At 37.7% G+C, this 21,168-nt stretch overlaps 1 protein-coding gene and 1 long non-coding RNA gene across 2 annotated transcripts; both read right to left on the reverse strand.

The window, feature by feature from the left end:
• Positions 1-4,003: 4,003 nt before the first annotated feature.
• On the reverse strand, positions 4,004-10,617 carry LOC138896322 (uncharacterized). The gene is made up of 4 exons (XM_070181123.1): positions 10,414-10,617; positions 9,333-9,456; positions 9,040-9,249; positions 4,004-4,116 (listed from the first exon to the last, which is right to left on the reverse strand). The coding sequence occupies exons 1-4, from the start codon at positions 10,615-10,617 to the stop codon at positions 4,004-4,006; spliced, it is 651 nt and encodes a 216-aa protein (XP_070037224.1).
• A 7,664-nt stretch (positions 10,618-18,281) lies between these two features.
• Positions 18,282-20,837, reverse strand: LOC117281061 (uncharacterized). The gene is made up of 4 exons (XR_011409408.1): positions 20,637-20,837; positions 19,432-19,851; positions 18,869-19,147; positions 18,282-18,782 (listed from the first exon to the last, which is right to left on the reverse strand). It is a non-coding gene; the product is annotated as an uncharacterized lncRNA (long non-coding RNA).
• Positions 20,838-21,168: the final 331 nt, after the last annotated feature.

Here is a 21,168-nt window from a genome sequence, read left to right on the forward strand (position 1 = left end):
GGAGGTGATTGAGGCCAAATATGACTCATTCCTTATAGTGAATCAAGTTAACGGAACCTTCGAAGTTAGAGAAGACTGAATGAAAGGATACCTAGATAAGTTACAAGTAACTTTGCACCGATTTAAAGAGTGGACTTTGCTACATGTGCCTCGAGATCAGAATAGTGAGGTCGATGCCCTTGCAAACTTAGGGTCATCAATCAAGGACAACGACCTCGATTCAGGGGTCGTCGTACAACTCATGAGACCAACAGCCGAAGAAGGTCACGCCGAGATAAATTCCACAAGCTTGACCTGGGATTGGAGAAATAAGTACAGAGAGCATTTGAAGACCGGAAAGCTTCCCTCATATCCAAAAGAATCTAGGGTCCTGCGCACGAAGGCATCACGATTCATTTTGACTAAAGATGGAACCTTGTTTAGGAGAACGTTAAATGGTCCATTAGCGATATGTCTGGTACCGGGAGACACCGAGTACATTCTAAGGGAAGTTCACGAAGGCACTTGCGGAAATCACTCCGGTGCTGAATCATTAGTTCAAAAGATAATCAGAGCCGTCTATTACTAGATCGACATAGAAAAAGATATGAAAAGGATTGTTCGAAAATGTGACGAATATCAAAAACATGCGCTAATGATTCACCAATACGGGAAACTACTCCATTCGGTCTTGTCACCATGGCCATTTATGAAATAAGGAATGGAAATCGCCGGGCCCCTTCCATTGGCACCAGGTAAAGCTCAATTTATTTTGTTTATGGCTGACTATTTTTCTAAGTGGGTTGAAATACAGACTTTCGATACAGTTAGGGAGAAGGAAGTCATCGACTTCATTTGGGATCACATCATATGTCGATTTGGGGATGCCATCCGAAATTGCGTGTGATAACGGGAAACAATTCATCGGCAGCAAAGTAACCAAATTTCTCGAAGATTATAAGATCAAAAGAATCCTATCAACACCTTATCATCCTAGAGGGAACGGGCAAGCCGAATCAACCAACAAAACCATCATCTAAAATCTTAAGAAGAGGTTAACCGACGCCAAAGAAAAGTGGAAGGAAATTCTACCCGAAGTTCTTTGGGCATATCGCACAACCTCGAAATCCAGTACCGGGGCTACCCCATTCTCATTAGTTTATTGCGCTGAAGCTCTAATACCGGTCGAAGTCGGAGAGTCGAGTATCCGGTTCCGATATGCAACAACGGAATCAAATAACGAGACCATGAATACGAGCCTAGAACTATTGGACGAAAGGCGTGAAACAACCCTTATCCGATTAGCCACCCAAAATCAACGAATCGAGAGATACTACCCTCCGATATGCGTTATCTTCGAATATCAACTCTAGAAAGGAAACTACTTAATAAAGGGAGGATCTCAAAAAATAGGATTTATTGTAAGGGTCAAACGGTCAAATCGAACCGTGCCCATATAGATTGCTTGAACCCTGTTTCGATCAAGAAAAAAGAGAAATATGTTCCCTACAAACATCTTATGCTTTAAATAGCATAATTTCTGTTATCTTACTTCTTTGCAAAGAGCTTCATACTTTCAAATATAAACAACCCCAAGGGCAATACTTAACCAGAATACGAACAATCTCTCCCTCACTCGGGGACTTCCATTCCGACTCAAACAACCCAAGTCATCAGGCCTCGAGAGCAAAAGACCTAATAGGCAACTCCCCGATTTTTAAATGTCACTGCCACCCCACTCGGGAACTATTATCTCGGGCAAGCCCAGATAATACGGGAAAACTATTATCCCGAACTAAAAGGGTACGGCCAACTAAACACGGCTCTGAGACGTCCGAAATCATTAACAAAAATAGGCCTTCAAAACATATAATTTTTTTTTTCACAAACGATTTTAAAGGCTACCCTCAGCAAAATCTCAAACTTAAGATGTTTTCCGGGAAAATATTTGGTAACATCGAACTTCAATAATGCCTTAACCCAGAAAGTAAATAAAGGCTAGGTTTGTTCGAACCCCCCAACACAACCTTATTATTTCATTCTAAGGTATTTTCAACCTTTGTAAATACAAATAAAAACAAAGGAAAAATACGAGAGCCAAAAGGGAAAGAAAAGCCTTATATACAAAAATATTTCTTAAAGGCCAAATCGGCTTGAATACAAAAATTTACAATGGCCAAAAACGACCTCAAAAAAAATGCAAAGAAAAAATAAAAAAAACCTACAGTCCTAAGTGGCTTGGCCTTCTTCGGAGGTTGCATCTCCATCCCCGGGATCTTCTCCATCTTCGGATTCACTTGAGCTCTCGGAGTCTTCCTCAGGGAAGACCAGCCTTCGGGTCATGGCTTCCTCCGCCTTTGCATTTTCAAGTTCGACTATAACATCGAAGCCCTGGGCATTAACTCCCTCGAGAGCTTCCCTTCGAGCCTGCCATTTTGCATGCTCGACCATGCCCTTGGCCTTGACCTGGTTGACTTCGACCCTAAACTGGGCCACTTTAGCATCCACTCTTTTGTTGGCCTCGGCCACCTCATATCTGGCTACAACCACCTTGGATCTGGCCACTTCGAGTTCATCGATCAAGCTTGCCTTATCAGAAATGGCCAGCTCCAACCGATGCTGAAGCTCCTTGATCTTCTCGACCTGCATCGAGGCCTTATCTTTTGCATCCCAAAGCTGGGTCTCAGCCAAATCCAATTGCTCTTGAACGGTCTCTTTTTTCGAGGCAATGATGTCCATGTTCTTTTTGAATTCTTCTGCCTCGGTCTGTAACGCATCTATCTGTGAATTGAGACGTCCGATCTATTCGAACCTCTGCCGAACCTGCAGAATCATATCATTAGTGGTTATCTCCAATTCATATTCACTATCATGAAGAACTCAGAATACCTGCTCGGCCATCTCGGCATGCTCATCCTAAGCCGTTACTCTTCTCAGTGAGGTCCCGAACCTCAGCATCATGCTCCTTCCGGATTCGGAGGAAAGCCTCGTGATGCAACACCAAAGCCTGTAAACAAGGAAGAGGAAGAAGATGTCAGAATTATCTACAACTATAAGTATAAAAGAAACAATAGAGATGCCCTTGAAGTTACCCGGTTTAGAGCATGTTAAGCCTCGTTGAAAAGGCAAACATCTACTACCGCGTTCATCGTGGCTTTATCCTCCTCGGTCACCAAGGACCTAAGGTAACTAGAAATCCCTATGGGGGGAGAGAAACTCGGGAATCCTCCGAAACGGAAAGTACTATTTTCCGCCTGCGATCGGGATTAACACTCGGCGCCGGGAATCGGTCCTCCAGTTTTGGGCTCGATTAAGACCCGGTAGCACCCGATCATGATGCTTTCTTCGGTACCGGTAATCCACCAAACCCGATAATATCCTTCGAGGCAGCGGACTCGAGCCCATCCAAAAAGCCATGGATATTGGTCGACCCCTGAATACCCTCGTAAGATCGACTTTTCAACATGTTGGCCTTGGGGATCATAGCATCCAAAATCTGAGGGGATCCAGTAATATCGACTACCCCGAGCTCGTACCTCGAGATATATTCTGCTGCCCGAGAAGCCTTGCCCCTGGTCTCTCCCTCGACCATCTCAGCTCGGGACGGAATGGCCTCAACTTTTCCTTGTTCGGGAATTATGGCCTCAGCTCCTTTATCGACCTCCGCCGATTCGGAGGATTGTTGTATCACAACATTAGCCCACACATAGGCTACTTCCTCTTCTCCTTCTTCGGGCTCATCCCTTAATCGACGGATCAAGTCCGAAGGCATAATACCGGAGCCCCCATTGGGCTTACGAGATTTCTTTATCGGTTTTTTTCTTTTCTGAGACCGGGGAACTTGAAGCCTCTTTTCTTTTCTTCTCTTTGACCTACTTTGGAGCAGGAATTTCTTCGTCACCATATGGAGGCCTCATGGCAACGTCCTTCCCAAGGGATACAAAGGAAACAAGAGGGTTAAGCAAGAGAAGAAGATCAAATGACAACCGTTCTAAGAAAGAAACTTACCATGACTTCGGGCCTTTCATCGACCCTTTGATAGTTCCATCCAAGAACGCTCGGAGTACGGTCTCTGCAGCACTAGAACTTCAACCCATTGTTTAAGTTCCGGAATCGGTTCCGGCATCTGGGCCACAACTGTAACAAACAAAGAAAAAGTAGATAAAGAAAATGAAAAACATAGCCACAAAATTAAAAAGGGAGGAACACTACTCACGATTCATATTCCATTTCTCACGAAACAGCATGTCATCAGCGGGGATCAGGTCTGAAGTTCTGACTCGAACAAATTGGCCCATCCAACCTCGATCACGAGTCTTGTCTATGCTCGAGAACGACGCTTTGGTGGCTCAGCGAGCAAGCTTGATTAACCCTCCTTGATATAGTCGGGGACTGTAAAGGCGCATAAGGTGATCGAGGGTGAAAGGACACCCCTCGATTTTGGTCGAGAAGAATTGGAGGAGAATCACTATTCTCCAAAAAGAAGGATGGATCTGACCGAGGGTCACGTCGTATCTCTTGCAAAAGGCGACGATGACAGGGTCTAAGGGACCTAACATAAAAGGATAAGTATAAACACTTAAGAACCCCTCCACGTGCGTAGTAATCTATTCTTCAGGCAATGGAACTACCATGTGCTTTTCGCCCCAGTTGCATTCCAGTTTTTCTTTGTCGAGGATTTTCTTAGTGATTGTGCACTAGTACCTCGAGATCGGCTCACATCGGCCTGGTACCTAAGAGGGTTTTTTGACCTTAAAGTCGATGATGGTTGAGCACCCCACGGAAAGAATTCCTCGGGGTGAGGCTCTGTCGCATCCTCACCACTTACGGGTCGTGATGAAGAAGCGACCTCTTTGTGCGGCACTATTTTAGAGGTTTTCATCATTGATGAACAAAGGAAAGAGAATTAGGGTAATACGCGGTTTAATTGGAGTTCTAGAAATTTGGGTCTGAAAATTATGAAGCAAAAGGGATTTTTTCTGAAAAATATGCAAGAGTAGAGAAGAAGCTTTTGAGTGAAAAGTTTGGATGAGTATGAAAGTTTGAATACTTATAGCTTGGTAATGACGATTCAGAACTAGAAGTGGCCGACCAACGACTGACAGACATTTAATGCCTTGGTAACTAGGCTGACGAGACGTTTGTCACATACGTCATAATCGGACTCGTCGCTGACGTCATTACCCATCTAGTCAGAGTTCGGAAATTCATATCGTTTCTCGCTATCTTCTTTCCGAGAAACGAGGGGACTATTTGTATACGGTCAAAATCGAGTTTGCCATTCATATGACTAATCGAGATTGAAACATGATAAATCATGATTCAACTTTGTTTAATATCGAGCCATGATGTCAAGTTAGGTTGCCGATCTCGAGACCCAGGAACCGATCAGATCGTGATCGGAAATAGAGATCGATCAAGGTCGAGATCGGCCAAGATCGAGATCGAGCAAAATAGAGACCGATCGAGGTTGAGATCGGCCGAGATCCAGCCAAAAAAGAGAAAGTCAGAATATCTGCAATTGGGCGAAAATCTCGGCGGAAATCAAGGAATGATTAATTAATTAATCTATCATGGGATTTTTTCTGTATTTTTAATTATATCCAAAATAAGACTTCCCTACTATATAGAGGGTTGTCTGATCATTTGTAGAAAACAGATTCATTCAGATCCATAGAATACAAAGTAATGCACTGCCGTTTCTTCTGGTTTTGATATTCAGTTACCCTGTTCTTGTATCAGTTACTCTTTATTCAGTTTGAGGGAGATTAAACTTGAGGACCTAGGCTAATTAATTCATTCGGTTTGCATTCATTTTTTTAGCAGTTAATTTCGATATTCATTTATATATTTTCTCAATTTGTACTGAATTATACCACGTATCTTTAGAACCGTGTATAAATTTAATCGTTATCCGTTTTTCGGGTAAACATCATTCTTCAGATTTTGCATGGAACCTTTGAATAAGTTTTCTTGCAAGGCGACTATAAAACATCTCTTTAAGGATAAAACAATAAGTTTAAATTAGTTTTTTTTTTCAAATTTAAATATGCATCATTATTTTTATACTAATGGATTGTAAAAATAGATTTACATAAATTAAAATAGAAACACACAGGAGTCTATGAAAAAGAGAGAGAAAAATACCCTTCTGCTAGCTATGCAATTAAATGTGAAAAGACATGAAACTATTAGTGGCTATCTAATCAATTGTGAAAAGACATAGAAGCTAGCCTCTTTCTTATTAGCTACTCCTCAATTTCAATGTTACTTTTGAATATACAAGAGCTCTCATTGTCAAGAGCCAGCAATTTTCAGCTATGGGGTAACCGTAAAAAGCTACTACTATAACTCATCAACTTGGGGTAATTTGCTTTTTCTCTTTTCTTAATTTAATGTGTGTGTATTAGTTTTACACTAAACGTTCTACTTATGTATGTTGATTCAAGATTGTAATTTTTTGCTGAACTTCACAGTGAAGCTACGGTTTTCTTGACCGAAATTGGTTTTTAGTTTGTAATAGTTCAATGGCTCTCATTTTAGCATAGATTGCCAAATGCGTTAGTTTTATAGATGTATTCTTGCTGTTTCACCCTGTCTAGTCGTTTGGTACAAGGGATAAGAATAATAATCCCGGAATAAAGTTTGGGATTAACTTTATACTATTTTTGGTTTGGGGTGTTAGCTAATCCCGGGATAACTTTTATAATAAAATGGTGGGATTAGTTATCCCACTTAGAAGGTGGAGTGGGAGTGGGATAACTAATCCCATGGAATATACCACCCCATGGGATATCCGACCATTTTACCAAACGACCCCTAGTAGACAAAGTTACTTTTGCTGATTGGAGGTAGTAGGTGAAGTATTCGAGGTGCCTCCAACCTGAGACACCACTTTATCGGGAAAAAGAAAAAGAGGGAGGAAAGGGAAGGGAAAAAGGGAAAGAAAATCTGAATGGTAGATTAAGCTCTTTATTTGGTTTGATTGAACAAATGATCCAGGTAAGGGCCGCATCCCAAGAGGGGGTGATGTACGCATCCCCTGGTAAGATTGTTGAAGTATGGTAATCTTGTGTAGTCACTCATCCCTTTAAATCTCCTTGTAATATTTTTTTGACGTATAAACAAGACGAAGGGATTATTTTCCCTTTGTTCCCTTGCTTCCTTACACTATTTTAAGATGAGAAGATATTGTGATTAAAACATCTATTGTATTTTGTAATGGTGATGGGTTCTGGCAACTTAGGATCTCCTTCCTCTTTTTTTTTTTGGATTCAATTAATTTATGTATAAAGGATCTTCTTTTAGTAAAATTAGGTTAGTGGTGGTTTGCAGATGATGAGGTTTCAACATTAATATCCAATCCCATAGTTTTTCTTTAATAATGTTGGTGTCTAGACTTAGGCTCAAATCGACTATTCTACCAGGTAATATACCTGATACCAATCTACCTTGGCTTAGGCTTAGACAAATGGGAAGAATTCACCAATGTTTTTTGTCCCAACTGGAATCTGAACCTTGATATCGAAGGTTTTCACTCACTTCGCCGACTACTAAGCCACATCCTTAGGTTCCAACCCCCGTTAGTTTAAATTCAAGTTTGCACACTATTATGAGAAGTAATGACAACATATCCATGTCATGGAAAGTAGGACAAGTTTGTACAACCTCTGAAAATTATGGCTTGATTACGTTCACTTTCATGGGTAGCACTATAGGCCATTGAATTTGTGCATTCTTTCAAGTTTTTGTAAGAAATTCTAAAGGAAATGGAGACGATGCAAAAAGAATAGAGTCCATGAAGAATATTTAATTTGGAAAAATAAAAAAGAGAGAAAGAAATTCAACACAAACAGACCTTCACACTTACATATATTTACAACATCATGTACTAAAGTTCACAAAATTATGTTTAGCTAACCATAAAAACAAGTTGAGAAGATCGCAAAAGATATTTACATGCAGTAGTTAAAGCAGTTATATTCTATTTCACATTGTAGGTGTTTTGACAACTTCACATTCCCAAGCCAATTATCTTTTGTTTGTAGTCTGTCCAACTACCTCTGCTTGGATAACCAGAGAATCAGCCAGCTCTTTCTCTGAATCAAGAAAGGAGAGCTGGTGATAATACTCAGCCACCCTCTCATCTCTAATTACGATATCGTCAGTGAGGATAGCGTACCGTGTAAAAGGAACCCTTGGACACATATCAAAACCTTCTTATTAACAAGCTGAATACTAGATGACTACTTTTGATTTTGAGATATCTGAAAATACTTTACATAATTCCTTTTTTTGTAATAATGGTAGTGTTTCCGGCTAGCTTGTACTCACTTCGATTATTCTTCTAGGTACCTATTACCTCCAACAATCTGAGGTATTACATAACTTTGGTAACTCAGCAAGTGGCGGAGCTAGCCTTGTGGTTGCGGGTTCGGCTAAACCCATTAGCTTTGGTCCGACTATGTATTTATTTTAAGAAATCTGTTTAATTATCAATTTAGAACACAATGGTTTTAAAAGATTATAATATCGAACCCATAAGTTTCAAATACTGGCTCTGTTTCTGAACTCAGCCCGCCAAAGCTTAAATAGCTGTGAAGAATCAACTAGCATTTATTGGGTATTATTTTAACATATCTACATACAAAAATCATTATGAATCTATTCACAAGTTTAAGAAATTCAATTTAACAATAAAATCAATTTACTGTATTTGTAGTTGTTTTTGCCTATAAACAACTAAAATAATAACTACCTCAGTCACAACCAAAGTTAGGGTCGGCGATATGAATCCTCACTTCTTTCTTTAAGCTTAACCCGTATTATCATCGTGACAAAATAAAATAATAGTAGTAAAAATAAGTATATATGCGTGTGTGTATATATATATATATAAAATAAGAAAAATAGTAATATTTAAAGCCTATTCCTAGCTGTAAATATCACTTATATGGATCGTTTTCTTCCATTGTGTCATATCTTTAGCTAAGTCTTTATAAATTCCAAGGATTTGTAGGTCTTTCGAGACAACTTCTTTTCATATGATTTTCGGTAAACCTTGTCCATTTTTAACACCTTCATTCACCAAAGTTTCACTCCTACGGACCAGTGCATCTGTAGGGCGGTGCAAGACATGACCAAACCATTTCAAGCGACCTTCTCTCATTTTATCCTCAATGTGTGTTACTTGCATCTTCAGGCGAATGTGGGCATTTTTAATCTTATCTAATCTTATAGGACCGGACATCCATCTTAGCATTCGCATCTCTGCAACACTCAACTTGTGGATATGTTGAAACATTCACTACCATATAGCATTGTCAGTCTTATAGTTGATTTATAAAACTTACCTTTCACTTTGGTAGACATTCTTCTACCACATAACACTCCGACAATACTTTTCCATTTCAACCATCTAGTTTTAATCCTGTAGGTAACATCTTCTTTTGTCATTCGATTCTCTATCCTAGATATCTAATCCCATCTAGTTTCACCTCAATTTCATTCTTCTCACGCTGACTAAACTACTCATGAATCCTTATAATACAGATATGTTTTTGGCAATAAAGATGTAACTAAATCTTCTACTTCTATTACTATAATCTGCAACTCAAATTAACCCTCCGATTGAGACTAATCAATCAGTCACATTAATAATTTTTAATTTCGCTTAGAAATTTTTTTAAAGACATGTTTTAATATACACTATATAATACTCCCTTAATTTCAATTTATATGAACTTTTATATTTTTTAGTCAATTTCGAAAAGAATAAACCTATTCCTAATAAGAGAACTCTTAATTTTAAGGTTTCAATATTAGCCTTAATCAAAAGCTTTCACAGCCACTCAAATGGCATGACATATTTTATACCACAAGTTCTAAAAGATTTATAGTCACACAAATGTTATGTCATGTTTACAACCACAAGTTTTTTTCCCCTAAATTTCATGCCCAGTTAAATAAGTTCATATAAATTGAAAGGGAGAGAGTAATTTTTGATACAATATACCAAACATCCAATAATAAATAATTCATGCACTACAATCCATAGAAAGGGAGCCTTATAGCAACGATAAAGTTGTCTCCGTGTGACCTATAGGTCACGGGTTCGAGCCGTAAAATCAGTCGATGATACTTGCATCTTGGGTAGGCTGCCTACATCATACGTGAAATATAACATCTTGGGTAACTTACAGTGATCACAGCATTTGCCTTCCATTACTGTTACTACATTCAAGTCAAATTCATACATACCCTCGATGATATATATTCAGTTTCAGTTCCCAAACCTCCCTTTTATCTAAGCCTAGAAGCTAATTCTGGGAATTCTATCATCCACTTTTTTCATAAATATGTGTACACACATAAATATGTGATGCAATACAACTGTGCTTTTGTAGTGCATGAGATAAGACTAAGAGAGTGTACCTCATCAGACGACGAGGATGTATCATCTGACACAACAACATCCGCAATAGACTTCTGACGATTAATAGTTTCTGCAGAGGAGCGGATTGAGCCATGGACTGCAGAAGAGTGTTTGGTGATGTTAATAGCAGGTTTTGGCATGTTATTTGAAATGATCTCCGGGAAACCCTGAAACAAGAAAGAGAGATATTGACCCGCAACCATTATAACAAATTTGTGGTTCATGACATTTGCCATGACATAATATCCATTATAACAAATTTATGGATCATGACATTTGCCATGACATAATATCCATTATTAGGCCAAGGATTTTTTGCTATAAATAGATGAGTTTCTCCTCATTTGAAAATACACCAATTCAAGAGCTTTTCACTCTTGTCTTTCTTTCTCCTCCTTTATTTCATTATAGAGTATTTTGTAAGAGAGTGAGTGTTGGAAAATATTTGTGTGAACCCTTTCTTTGGAGTGATCTTGTGAGGTTATTCTCTTGGGGTATTTGGGATTAATTAGAGTATTTACTCTAATTTTGTACTCTCTTTTGTACTCTTGTTGGTATAGTGAAATTGCTCCTCTCCGCTTGTGAACGTAGGTCACCTTCACCGAACCACGTTAAATTTGTGTCTTCTTTATATTCTTTAATTGCCGTTATTATCAACTTTCATTGTCTTTGTTATTGTCATTATACCGTCGTTTGGCTAAATTTCGCACTACCCGGGTTTCCGATCCTAACAAATTGGTATCAGAGCCAGATCTAATCGGATTAGTTTAAATAGCCAAAATGACTCTAACAAAGTCTTATGTTGAGAAATTTGACCGAAGTGCAAACTTTGGAATGTGGCAATTAAATATGGAAGCTATCTTAATTCAGGATGGCTTATATTTGGCACTGCAAGCAAAGGAGAAGATGCTGGATAAAATGACGGACGAGGAGTTAGCCGTCATAGACAAAAAGCCAAAAGCAGGTATTATTTTAAATCTTTCAAATGAGGTTTTGCGTGAAGTTGCAGCAGAAAGCTCAGCCAAAGGCATATGGGAAAAGCTTAAAACCTTATATATGAAAAGAACAGTAGAAAACAAGCTTTACCTAAAGCAAAAACTCTACACTTTTCGTATGGCTGAAGGTACCTCTATACTTACTCATTTTGATACTTTTGATTCTCTTCTTATGAATTTAAGTAACATAGATGCTGAAATCAAAGATGAGGATCAAGCTGTGTTATTGCTTGTTTCCTTACCCCGTCGTTTAAACATATAAGAGATACTATACTTTATGAAAAAGATAATATCTCTTATAAAGATATCAACTCTATTATGAAATCAAAAGAACAAATAAATAGAGATATTACTGGGGAAACTAGTGGGAACCAAGGGGAATGCTTATTCATAAGAGGTAGATCCAATAAGAAAGATTCAAGTAGTGAGAAACCTAAATCAAGGTCAAAATCCAGATACAGAAATGTCATGTGCAAATATTGTCATAAGAAAGGTCACATTATTTCTGAATGCTTTAAATTAAAAACAAAGAAAAGCAAACAGAAAAGAAAAATGAGCACAAAAATACTGACACTGCCGAAGCAAGTGTAGCTGCTGATGAGACTGAGGGAACTATTTTTTTAGCAACTAATAATAGTTTCAAATCTAACAATGAGTGGATTTTATATTCGGGTTGTTCTTATCATATGTGTCTCAGTCGGAATTTATTTACCACATATGAATCTATTGGAGGTGGAGTTGTCTTGATGAGCAACAATGCTGCCTGCAAAGTTATTGAAAAAGGTACAGTCCGAATCAAAATGCACGATGGTGTGGTGAGAACTCTCACCGATGTTAGACATGTTCCCGACTTGAAGAAAAATCTCATCTCTTTGGGCACTCTAGAATCTCTTGGGTGCAAGTACACAGGTGAAGGTGGAGTTCTGAAAATTTATCATGGTGCTCTTGTGATCATGAAAGCACGCAGATCTGGTACATTGTATACTCTTTTGGGATCTACTGTTACAGGTGCTGCTGCAGTTTCAATATCAGATAAATCAGATTCTGACATCACCAAATTGTGGCATATGCGATTGGGGCATATGAGTGAAAAAGGTCTTTCTATCCTCAGCAAAAGAGGTCTCTTATGTGGCCAAAGTACCGAAAATATGGAGTTCTGTAAACATTGTGTGTTCGGGAAACAGAAAAGAGTCAGCTTCAAATCTCCAGCGATTCATAGAACAAAAGGTACTTTGGATTACATTCATTCAGATATTTGCTGTCCTTCACGTACCCCATCAAAAGGTGGTGCCAGGTATATGTTAACTTTCATTGATGATTATTCAAGAAAAGTTTGGGTTTATTTCCTGAAAAATAAAAGTGATGTTTTCTTAAATTTCAAACAATGGAAAGTTTTGATTGAGAAGAAAACAGGAAAACAGGTTAAGCGGTTTAGAACAGATAATGGCTTAGAATTTTGTAATGATGAATTCAACGAATTTTGCAAAAATGAAGGAATTGCTCGACATCGTACTGTGAGAATGACACCTCAGCAAAATGGTGTGGCAGAAAGGATGAATAGAACTCTTTTGGAAGGGCTCGTTGCATGATTTCAAATGCTGGGTTGACAAATGCCTTTTGGGCAGAAGCTATCTCTACAGCTTGTTATATTGTCAACCGAGCTCGTTCTGCACCTTTGAACTTTAAGACTCTAGAGGAAATGTGGTAAGGTACTACTGCTAATTATTCTGATTTAAAGATATTTGGTTGCCCTGCATACATGTATGTAAATGATGGAAAATTAGAGCCAAGGGCTAAAAAGTTCATTTTTCTTGGGTATACATCTGGGGTGAAAGGATACCAACTATGGAATCCTGATCCCACGTCACCAAAATTTATAATTAGCAGAGATGTAACCTTTGATGAATCCTCTATGTTACATTCTAGAAAAGAGTCTTCTAGTTCTTGTAATACAGATAAAGGAAAGAGTACACAAAACCAGGTGGAGATTGAGATTGGCATTCCTTCTGAGCCAAGCTCATTAACTTTGGAGCAAAATACAGTTAAAACTCCTGAAGTTGAGACAGAAGCTGAACTTCCTGAAGTTGAGACTTCTGAAGTTGAACTAGAAGAAGAGGATTATTCTATAGCTAAACATAGATCAAGAAGAGAAGGTAAACAACCATTAAGGTTTGGAGATTATGTTGTATTTACTTTTTCAGTTGCACAGGAAACTGAAGAAATTGGAGAACAATCAAAATATTCAGAAGCAGTTTCTGGTGCTGACTCAGCCAAGTGGCTGATTGCAATGAATGAAGAAATTGAGTCTCTCCACAAGAATGGTACTTGGTCTCTTGTGAAGCCGCCATCAGAAAAAAAAATTGTTGGTTGCAAATGGCTCTTCAAAAAAAAGGATGGCATTCCGGGGGTTGAAGATGCGAGGTATAAGGCACGATTAGTTGCAAAAGGCTATAGTCAAGTACAAGGAGTTGATTTTAATGATATATTCTCACCTGTTGTTAAACATAGCTCTATTCGTGTCTTGCTTGTCTTCGTTGCCATGTATGATTTGGAATTAGAACAACTTGATGTTAAGACAACTTTCTTACATGGCAAACTTGAGGAACAAATATACATGCATCAACCCGAAGGATTTGAAATTGAAGGAAAAGAAGATCATGTTTGCTTGTTGAAGAAATCCTTGTACGGATTAAAGCAGTCTCCAAGACAATGGTATAAAAGGTTTGATTCCTTTATGTTGGGTCATGGTTATTCGAGGAGCATATATAATAGTTGTGTTTACTTTCGGAAGTTAAATGATGGTTCATTTGTGTACCTATTATTATATGTTGATGACATTCTCATTACTGTTAAGGATTTAACAAAAATTCACAATTTGAAAAGTCAGCTGAAAAGTGAATTTGAGATGAAAGATTTGGGAGCAGCTAAGAAAATCATTGGCATGGAGATCAAAAGAGATCGAAAGGCCAATAGGTTATTTCTGACCCAGAAGAAGTACTTGGAGAAAGTTTTGGAGAGGTTTGGCATAAAAGATGCTAAACCAGTTAGTACCCCTCTTGCTGCTCATTTTAAGTTATTAGCTGCTCAGTTCCCACAGTCAGAGGAAGAAGAGAGGTACATGGCACATGTTCCTTATTCCAGTGCAGTCGGCAGTATTATGTATGCAATAGTTTGTACACGTCCAGATATTTTACAAGCAGTGAGCGTGGTAAGCCGGTATATGGCTTGCCCTGGTAAAGCAAATTGGCATGTTGTGAAATGGATTCTCAGATACTTGTGAGGTACTTCAAACACATGTTTGGAGTTTGGGAGAAATACTAAGACTTTGGTTGGTTTTGTAGACTCAGATTATGCAGGTGATCTTGACAAAAGAAGATCACTGACATGCTATGTATTTTGCATCGGTGGTTGCGCTATTAGTTGGAAAGCTACATTACAACATGTAGTAGCTTTATCTACTACCGAAGCAGAATATATGGCAGTGACCGAGGCGATCAAAGAAGCTTTATAGTTGAAGGGTCTTTTTGCGGAACTCAGTTTACACCAAGATGGTATTACCATTTTCTGTGATAGTCAAAGTGCCATTCACTTGACTAAAGATCAAATGTATCATGAGAGGACGAAGCACATTGATATAAAGTATTATTTCATCCGAGAAACTACTGCTAAAAGAAAAGTCTCTATTCAGAAGATCAATACTAGAGATAATCCTGCTGACATGTTCACAAAACCTCTTCCGGTGTCCAAGTTCAAGCTTTGCATGAACTTGATTGGCATTTATGAAGAATGATTTTGCCCATTGGGGGGTTTTTGCGGAGAAGGTGGAGCAAATTTACTATATATAAGCCGAAATTAGGCCAAGGTGGAGATTTGTAATATGGCCAAATTTTCATGACATTTGCCATGACATAATATCCATTATAACAAATTTGTGGTTCATGACATTTGCCATGACATAATATCCATTATAACAAATTTGTAGATCATGACATTTGCCATGACATAATATCCATTATTAGGCCAAGGATTTCTTGCTATAAATAGATGAGTTTCTCCTCATTTGAAAATACACCAATTCAAGAGCTTTTCACTCTTGTCTTTCTTTCTCCTCATTTATTTCATTATAGAGTATTTTGTAAGAGAGTGAGTGTTGGGAAACACTTGTGTGAACCCTTTTTTTGGAGTGATCTTGTGAGGTTATTCTCTTGGGGTATTTGGGATTAATTAGAGTATTTACTCTAATTTTATACTCTTGTTGGTATAGTGAAATTGCTCCTCTCCGCTTGTGGACGTAGGTCACCTTGACCGAACCACGTTAAATTTGTGTTTTCTTTATATTCTTTAATTGCCGTTATTATCAACTTCCATTGTCTTTGTTATTGTCATTATACCGTTGTTTGGCAAAATTCCGCACTACCCAGGTTTCCGATTCTAACAATTACTATTCTATTTTCCAAGTTACCATATCAGGCTTCCGATCTGAGTTAACTTATATAGTGTCAGTGCACAGAAGTTAAAATCTTTCAATAAAATGTATTTTCTGGTGCTTTGCTGGTAAATTTTGATATAAGTAACCAAAATAACTAATTCGTCAACTTCTTATTACCATTATTAACTACTAAGATGACACTTGATGAAAAAATGAAATCTTTCATAAAAATCAGAGATAAAACAGAATTTTCTTTCAAAGCTAACAACATAAAGAGTGGGTGTTTTCATTAACACATTCTCATCATTTCTAGAAGAGGTGGAGTGGACATCTTTTTGCAAATCTAAACACACACAACAAAAACAAAAAAGATTTTTGTTTCACTATTATGTAGTACTATAGCTGTTAACAAACTTGGCTTTGAGAAAACTCGACTCTCTTAAGAAAATGATGTGTATCTAATCTAGGTAAAGCGAAAACATTCCAAATGCACACCACCAATCTCCCAAAGTCAAAAAAGATGCAGCAGATTAAGAAGAAGAAAATGAAAGAGAAATTAATTGACAAACTCACACAGTAGAAGTACGAGCAAATTAACCTAAAAAGAAAATTGATTGAACCTAGAAGCTCAGAAGAAACGTTAAAGATAGAGGGGAATTGCCTTCACATTATTACTTGCAAAAAAAAAAAAAAAAAAAAAAAAAAAAACACAAGGTTTTTGTTGATAAAAATGTACAAGGAAATGAAGGCTTCTGAGAGAAGCTTCATGATAAAAATGTTCCTTTTTATGTATTCATTCGTACATGCATGTCAGTTGAGGAAATGTAGTACATTATTTATTAAAAATGTTTTTATTGTTGATATTATGATGTTTTGCGCACATACGGATTAATTACACAATTTTTTTGTATCGGATAACTATCTTCATTAATGCTAATTGGACAGATGAAAGAAACAATAACTATTTTTTGTTTCTCTTAGAATTTGAACATGACTACTCATAGTTCTAAAGCACGAATCTTGGACCTTTCTATCACTCATATTGTCATGAGAAGTATTTGCCCAATCCATCCATTATTGGGTGAATCATTCTCCTTATATGGTTAAATGTCATTTATTGTCATTTATTGTTAGTTATATCTCCATTAATGTTCATGCTTAAAGAGTATTTTGCACTTATTGTCATCCATCATTTATAGGATTTGCCCTCATCTCCTGCATGTTTTCGAGATTAACATCTAGAGTTATTATTCTTAACTAGATTTAACTCATTATTACATAAATTAAATAGTTTAACCGGAAGTTACATTTTTTGGTCAGACAAGTTCCAATGATACTTAGATGTCCCAAGTCCCTTTCTACATTTATTTCAACCTATTTGCGCCGGGGAAAAATAGATTGAACTATTTGTCTAAGCGAGCTTGTAGACTTTATCCCACAGATTTTTTCCTGAACTTTTTGTAAACTCACTTTTCACTACTAAAAAGCTGCCAAAAAGCGTCTACAAAAACTGCCCAAAATCGGTCGGAATCCATCAAAAATCGACCGATTTCCGACTGATTTCAATTAGTCGATAAAACATTGGTCGCAAACGGAGAGTGGCCGCAGACGATCGATATTTTCCGATCGAAGTCGGTCGGTAACTGTCAATGCACTTTGACCAAGTTGTATGACACAAAATAAAGTTACCAACCGAATTTGATCGGTATTGTTGAAAATAGTTTTTAATTATTTTAAAAATACCGACCGAATTCGGTCGGAATTTTAATTATTCATTATTTTTAAAAATTATTCAATTCCTACCGAAATCAGTCGTTATCTTTAAAATATATAATTATTCATTTTTATTTAAAATTGTTAATTCCGACTGAAATCGGTCAGTATTATTTAAATAATTAAAATTTAAAATCCAAAATTCCGACCAAAGTCGGTCTGTAAATTTGATTTTCTGGGAAATCAGATGAATATTTCCGATCGAAGGCGCTCGATTTTCTGGGTAATGTTTTGGCAGAATACAGCTGTTTTATAGTTGCACCACCTGCCAACAACTAATTACCTATAATGACAGCATTACATTGATGTCATTCAACCAATAACAACAACAATAACAACTATCAAAACTATATTAACAACACATTATCACCATCTCCATCTCCACTAAACTATATTAACAAAACATCATAACCAATAGCAAAACGTTTCACAAGTTAAAAGTTCAAACATTATTTAATGAGTGTTTTATACTACATCATCTTCATCTCCACTACTATAGCATTCATCATCGGCATGGTTCGAATGTTTAGCATCTGGGGAAGGCTCACGAGACCGGGGAATGGGGAAAGCACCACTAGCAAGAAGATTGGCTAGATGACCTTGAAGGATATTAAATTGTTGGTCCCTCTTTTCTAGCTAAACTTGAAGGGTATCAAATTATTTATCTCTCTTTTGTTCTCAAGCCTTTGTCTTTTCAAGCTCTGTTGTCAGCTTTGCAATCTTCTTCTCCATACACGAGAGAGTCGACCTATCAATTGCCTTGCCCTGGGCGGAAGTCCCTATACCTTGCAATCCAGCCCTGTAGCGCCGAAATGATCTCGCTAGAAGACCGTATGCTATCCCTTTTTAGGACCACCGACAACATCCAACCATATCTTCTGCGCTTCTTCGTCTGAAATGGGTGGTCGCTCGCCTTCCTCATTCAGTGGCAAGTTCTGAGTGTACTCCTCCACATTAGTCTTGTAGCGACTCTTTATTTAGATGATAGAAAATTATTAACTATATAATATTATAAACATTAATTTCAAGTTATAGTAGTTGTGAAAATTACATATGTAGTCTCCGCCCGGTCCTCGACCCATCTACTTGGATCTGTCGGTGCCTTCTTCTTCTGGATGTGAGTCTCCATGAAGAACTCATCATGAGTCATCTTCCTCCCATATTTCTTTTCCTACAAATATAATAAAACATATTAACTAAATTAAAATATATAAATATAGTTCGATAAAAATAGATGTAAATATTTTAAGGAATTACCAGTAGTCTTCTCGCAGTCCCCATGCTTCTTGCACCCACACAATGCAAGGAGCCACCCTTCTCAGATGCTCGAGCCTTCTTTCCCTGTTCACTTCTCTTCTTGAATTTCTCGGTGGTCCACTGCCTCAGCAGATCCCCCCATATATGCGGTAGAACCCATGAAGGCTTCTTGCTCTTCTTTCGAGAAGAGCTGAAGGAATCAGATTGTCTCGTACGGTATTTGAACACAAAATTTGCAAGAATTTCACTGTTATATCAGTCCTCCTAGGCACATTTAGTCTGCAAATGAAGTGTGCAACGTTAGATAAAAATATTATTAATATAATGCTTAAATAGATAAGAATTGTATTAAAAACTTAAATTGGTTGAAAATTTGCTTCACGAGCTCCGGTGGAAATTCACTCCAAGTCACATAGGGTGCATCATACAACCGGCCAAGAGCTTCAATGATTATCTTTGTAGTCCAATGATTAGGTATGAACATGCAACATGCAATTACATTAAATAAACAAGAGTAGCTATTATAATTCAGCAAAACTAAAGAAGTAATAAATAAATCTTACCCATTGCCCTCAGGCCTGATGATCATCCTATGATAACGATCATACCGCACTTCCTCTGGATCATTATCCTCCGATGAATCTGAAGCGTGCGTAGAAGGGGGGCATCTGGCTCAGCGCTACTATCCCGAAGGCGAAGTCTAGAAATGCTAGGAGACGAACTCCGTGGAGAGGGAGACAATGTCGCTGATGAAGATGGCTGCGATCCACACCTCTGCAATGATCTAGACCCCTGCTGCGATCCGGCTGGCTGGAATCTAGATGGATATGATCAAGCTGGTGATGAAGAAAATGGAGCAGATGACGAGCGTATCACCACATGGCCCTGTGACTGCTGACTCGATGGACCCATGTAACTATACGCAGGATCATGTGGGGGATGTTGAATGCTATTCTCCACCGACCTACTATTTTCACCAACAACTACATTATGAAATACACCATCAGTACCATCAACCTCTCCATGACTAGTCCACACAAAATAATTATCTATAAACCCCTTTCTATAAAGATGTGTCGTAACATCCTCCAAACCCCCAAAATTCAAACACTTGCACTTCGTACAAGGACACCCAATCATCCCTCCAATCCGAAACGGTTCAAGTGACATTGCATGCCTAATAAATTCCTTAACCCCTTCTATAAATTCCTCCCTAAAAAACCGACGATTAAGATAATTCCTATTATACATCCAACTACGATATTCCATCTACATAAAGAACAAATACATTACATGTTATATTAATCATAATTCAAATTAATTTATAGAATTAAGTTACATTATAAACTTTAGTTACAAAGTACAACATTTAAATAATTTGAGTGCATATTAATTTGAATACAATATTATTCTAACCCTACCATTAAACATAATTAGACTCGCTAGAATATTTAATTAGTTAAGCCATTCAATTAGACTAACTCACTTACTATTAATCATAATTAATAAACTCTAAATTATAATTTAATATGCCATAAATCATAGTTTGATAAGCCCTAAATCATGAGCAATAAAATTTAAAAAATATAAAAATTAGATAATTAAGCAAGTACCTTACATGATAACATAAACAAAATCAATTAGAGTAAACCTTAAATCTAAAGAATTATAATCAATTGAAATAATCTCAAAATTCCAAATTGTAAACCCTAATTTATACAATTGAAAGAATTTAAATAACTAAAATTAATAAGTATAGATAACTAACCTTCAAAGAGAGGAGAGGGGTATGATTTTGGAAGTGGCGCGATAGTGGTGGTGCGGCATTGGGCAGAGGAGCAGTGGTGGGGCGGCAAAGGTGGGACCAACGGAGAACAGGGAGAGACGAAGTTGGGGGGGGGGGGGGGGTTGATTTTGGGTGAGAAGGGAGCGATGAGTGGATTTGGGTTGAATTTGGGAAGGGTTGGCACATTTGAATCCATTCTTAACAAGCAAAGAAGTAGAAACTAAATTCTTCCTAATAGTAGGAACATGAAGAACGTTGTTGAGCGTTAACACCTTGCCGGAAGTCATCTTCAGGAATATCTTCCCATAACCTTCAATCTTGGCTGTTGCAGTATTTCCCATGGAAAGCTCTTCTTCGGGACCAGCAGTAGAGTAAGTCGCAAATGCTTCCTTGACAGCACAAACATGTCGAGTGGCTCCAGAGTCAATCCACCACTCCTTCGGATTTCCAACTAGGTTGCATTCCGAAAGCATTGCACACAGATCATCAATGTCATCATTCTTCTCCACTATGT

This window comes from Nicotiana tomentosiformis, chromosome 7 (assembly GCF_000390325.3).
Source record: "Nicotiana tomentosiformis chromosome 7, ASM39032v3, whole genome shotgun sequence".
Taxonomy (NCBI): domain Eukaryota; kingdom Viridiplantae; phylum Streptophyta; class Magnoliopsida; order Solanales; family Solanaceae; genus Nicotiana; species Nicotiana tomentosiformis.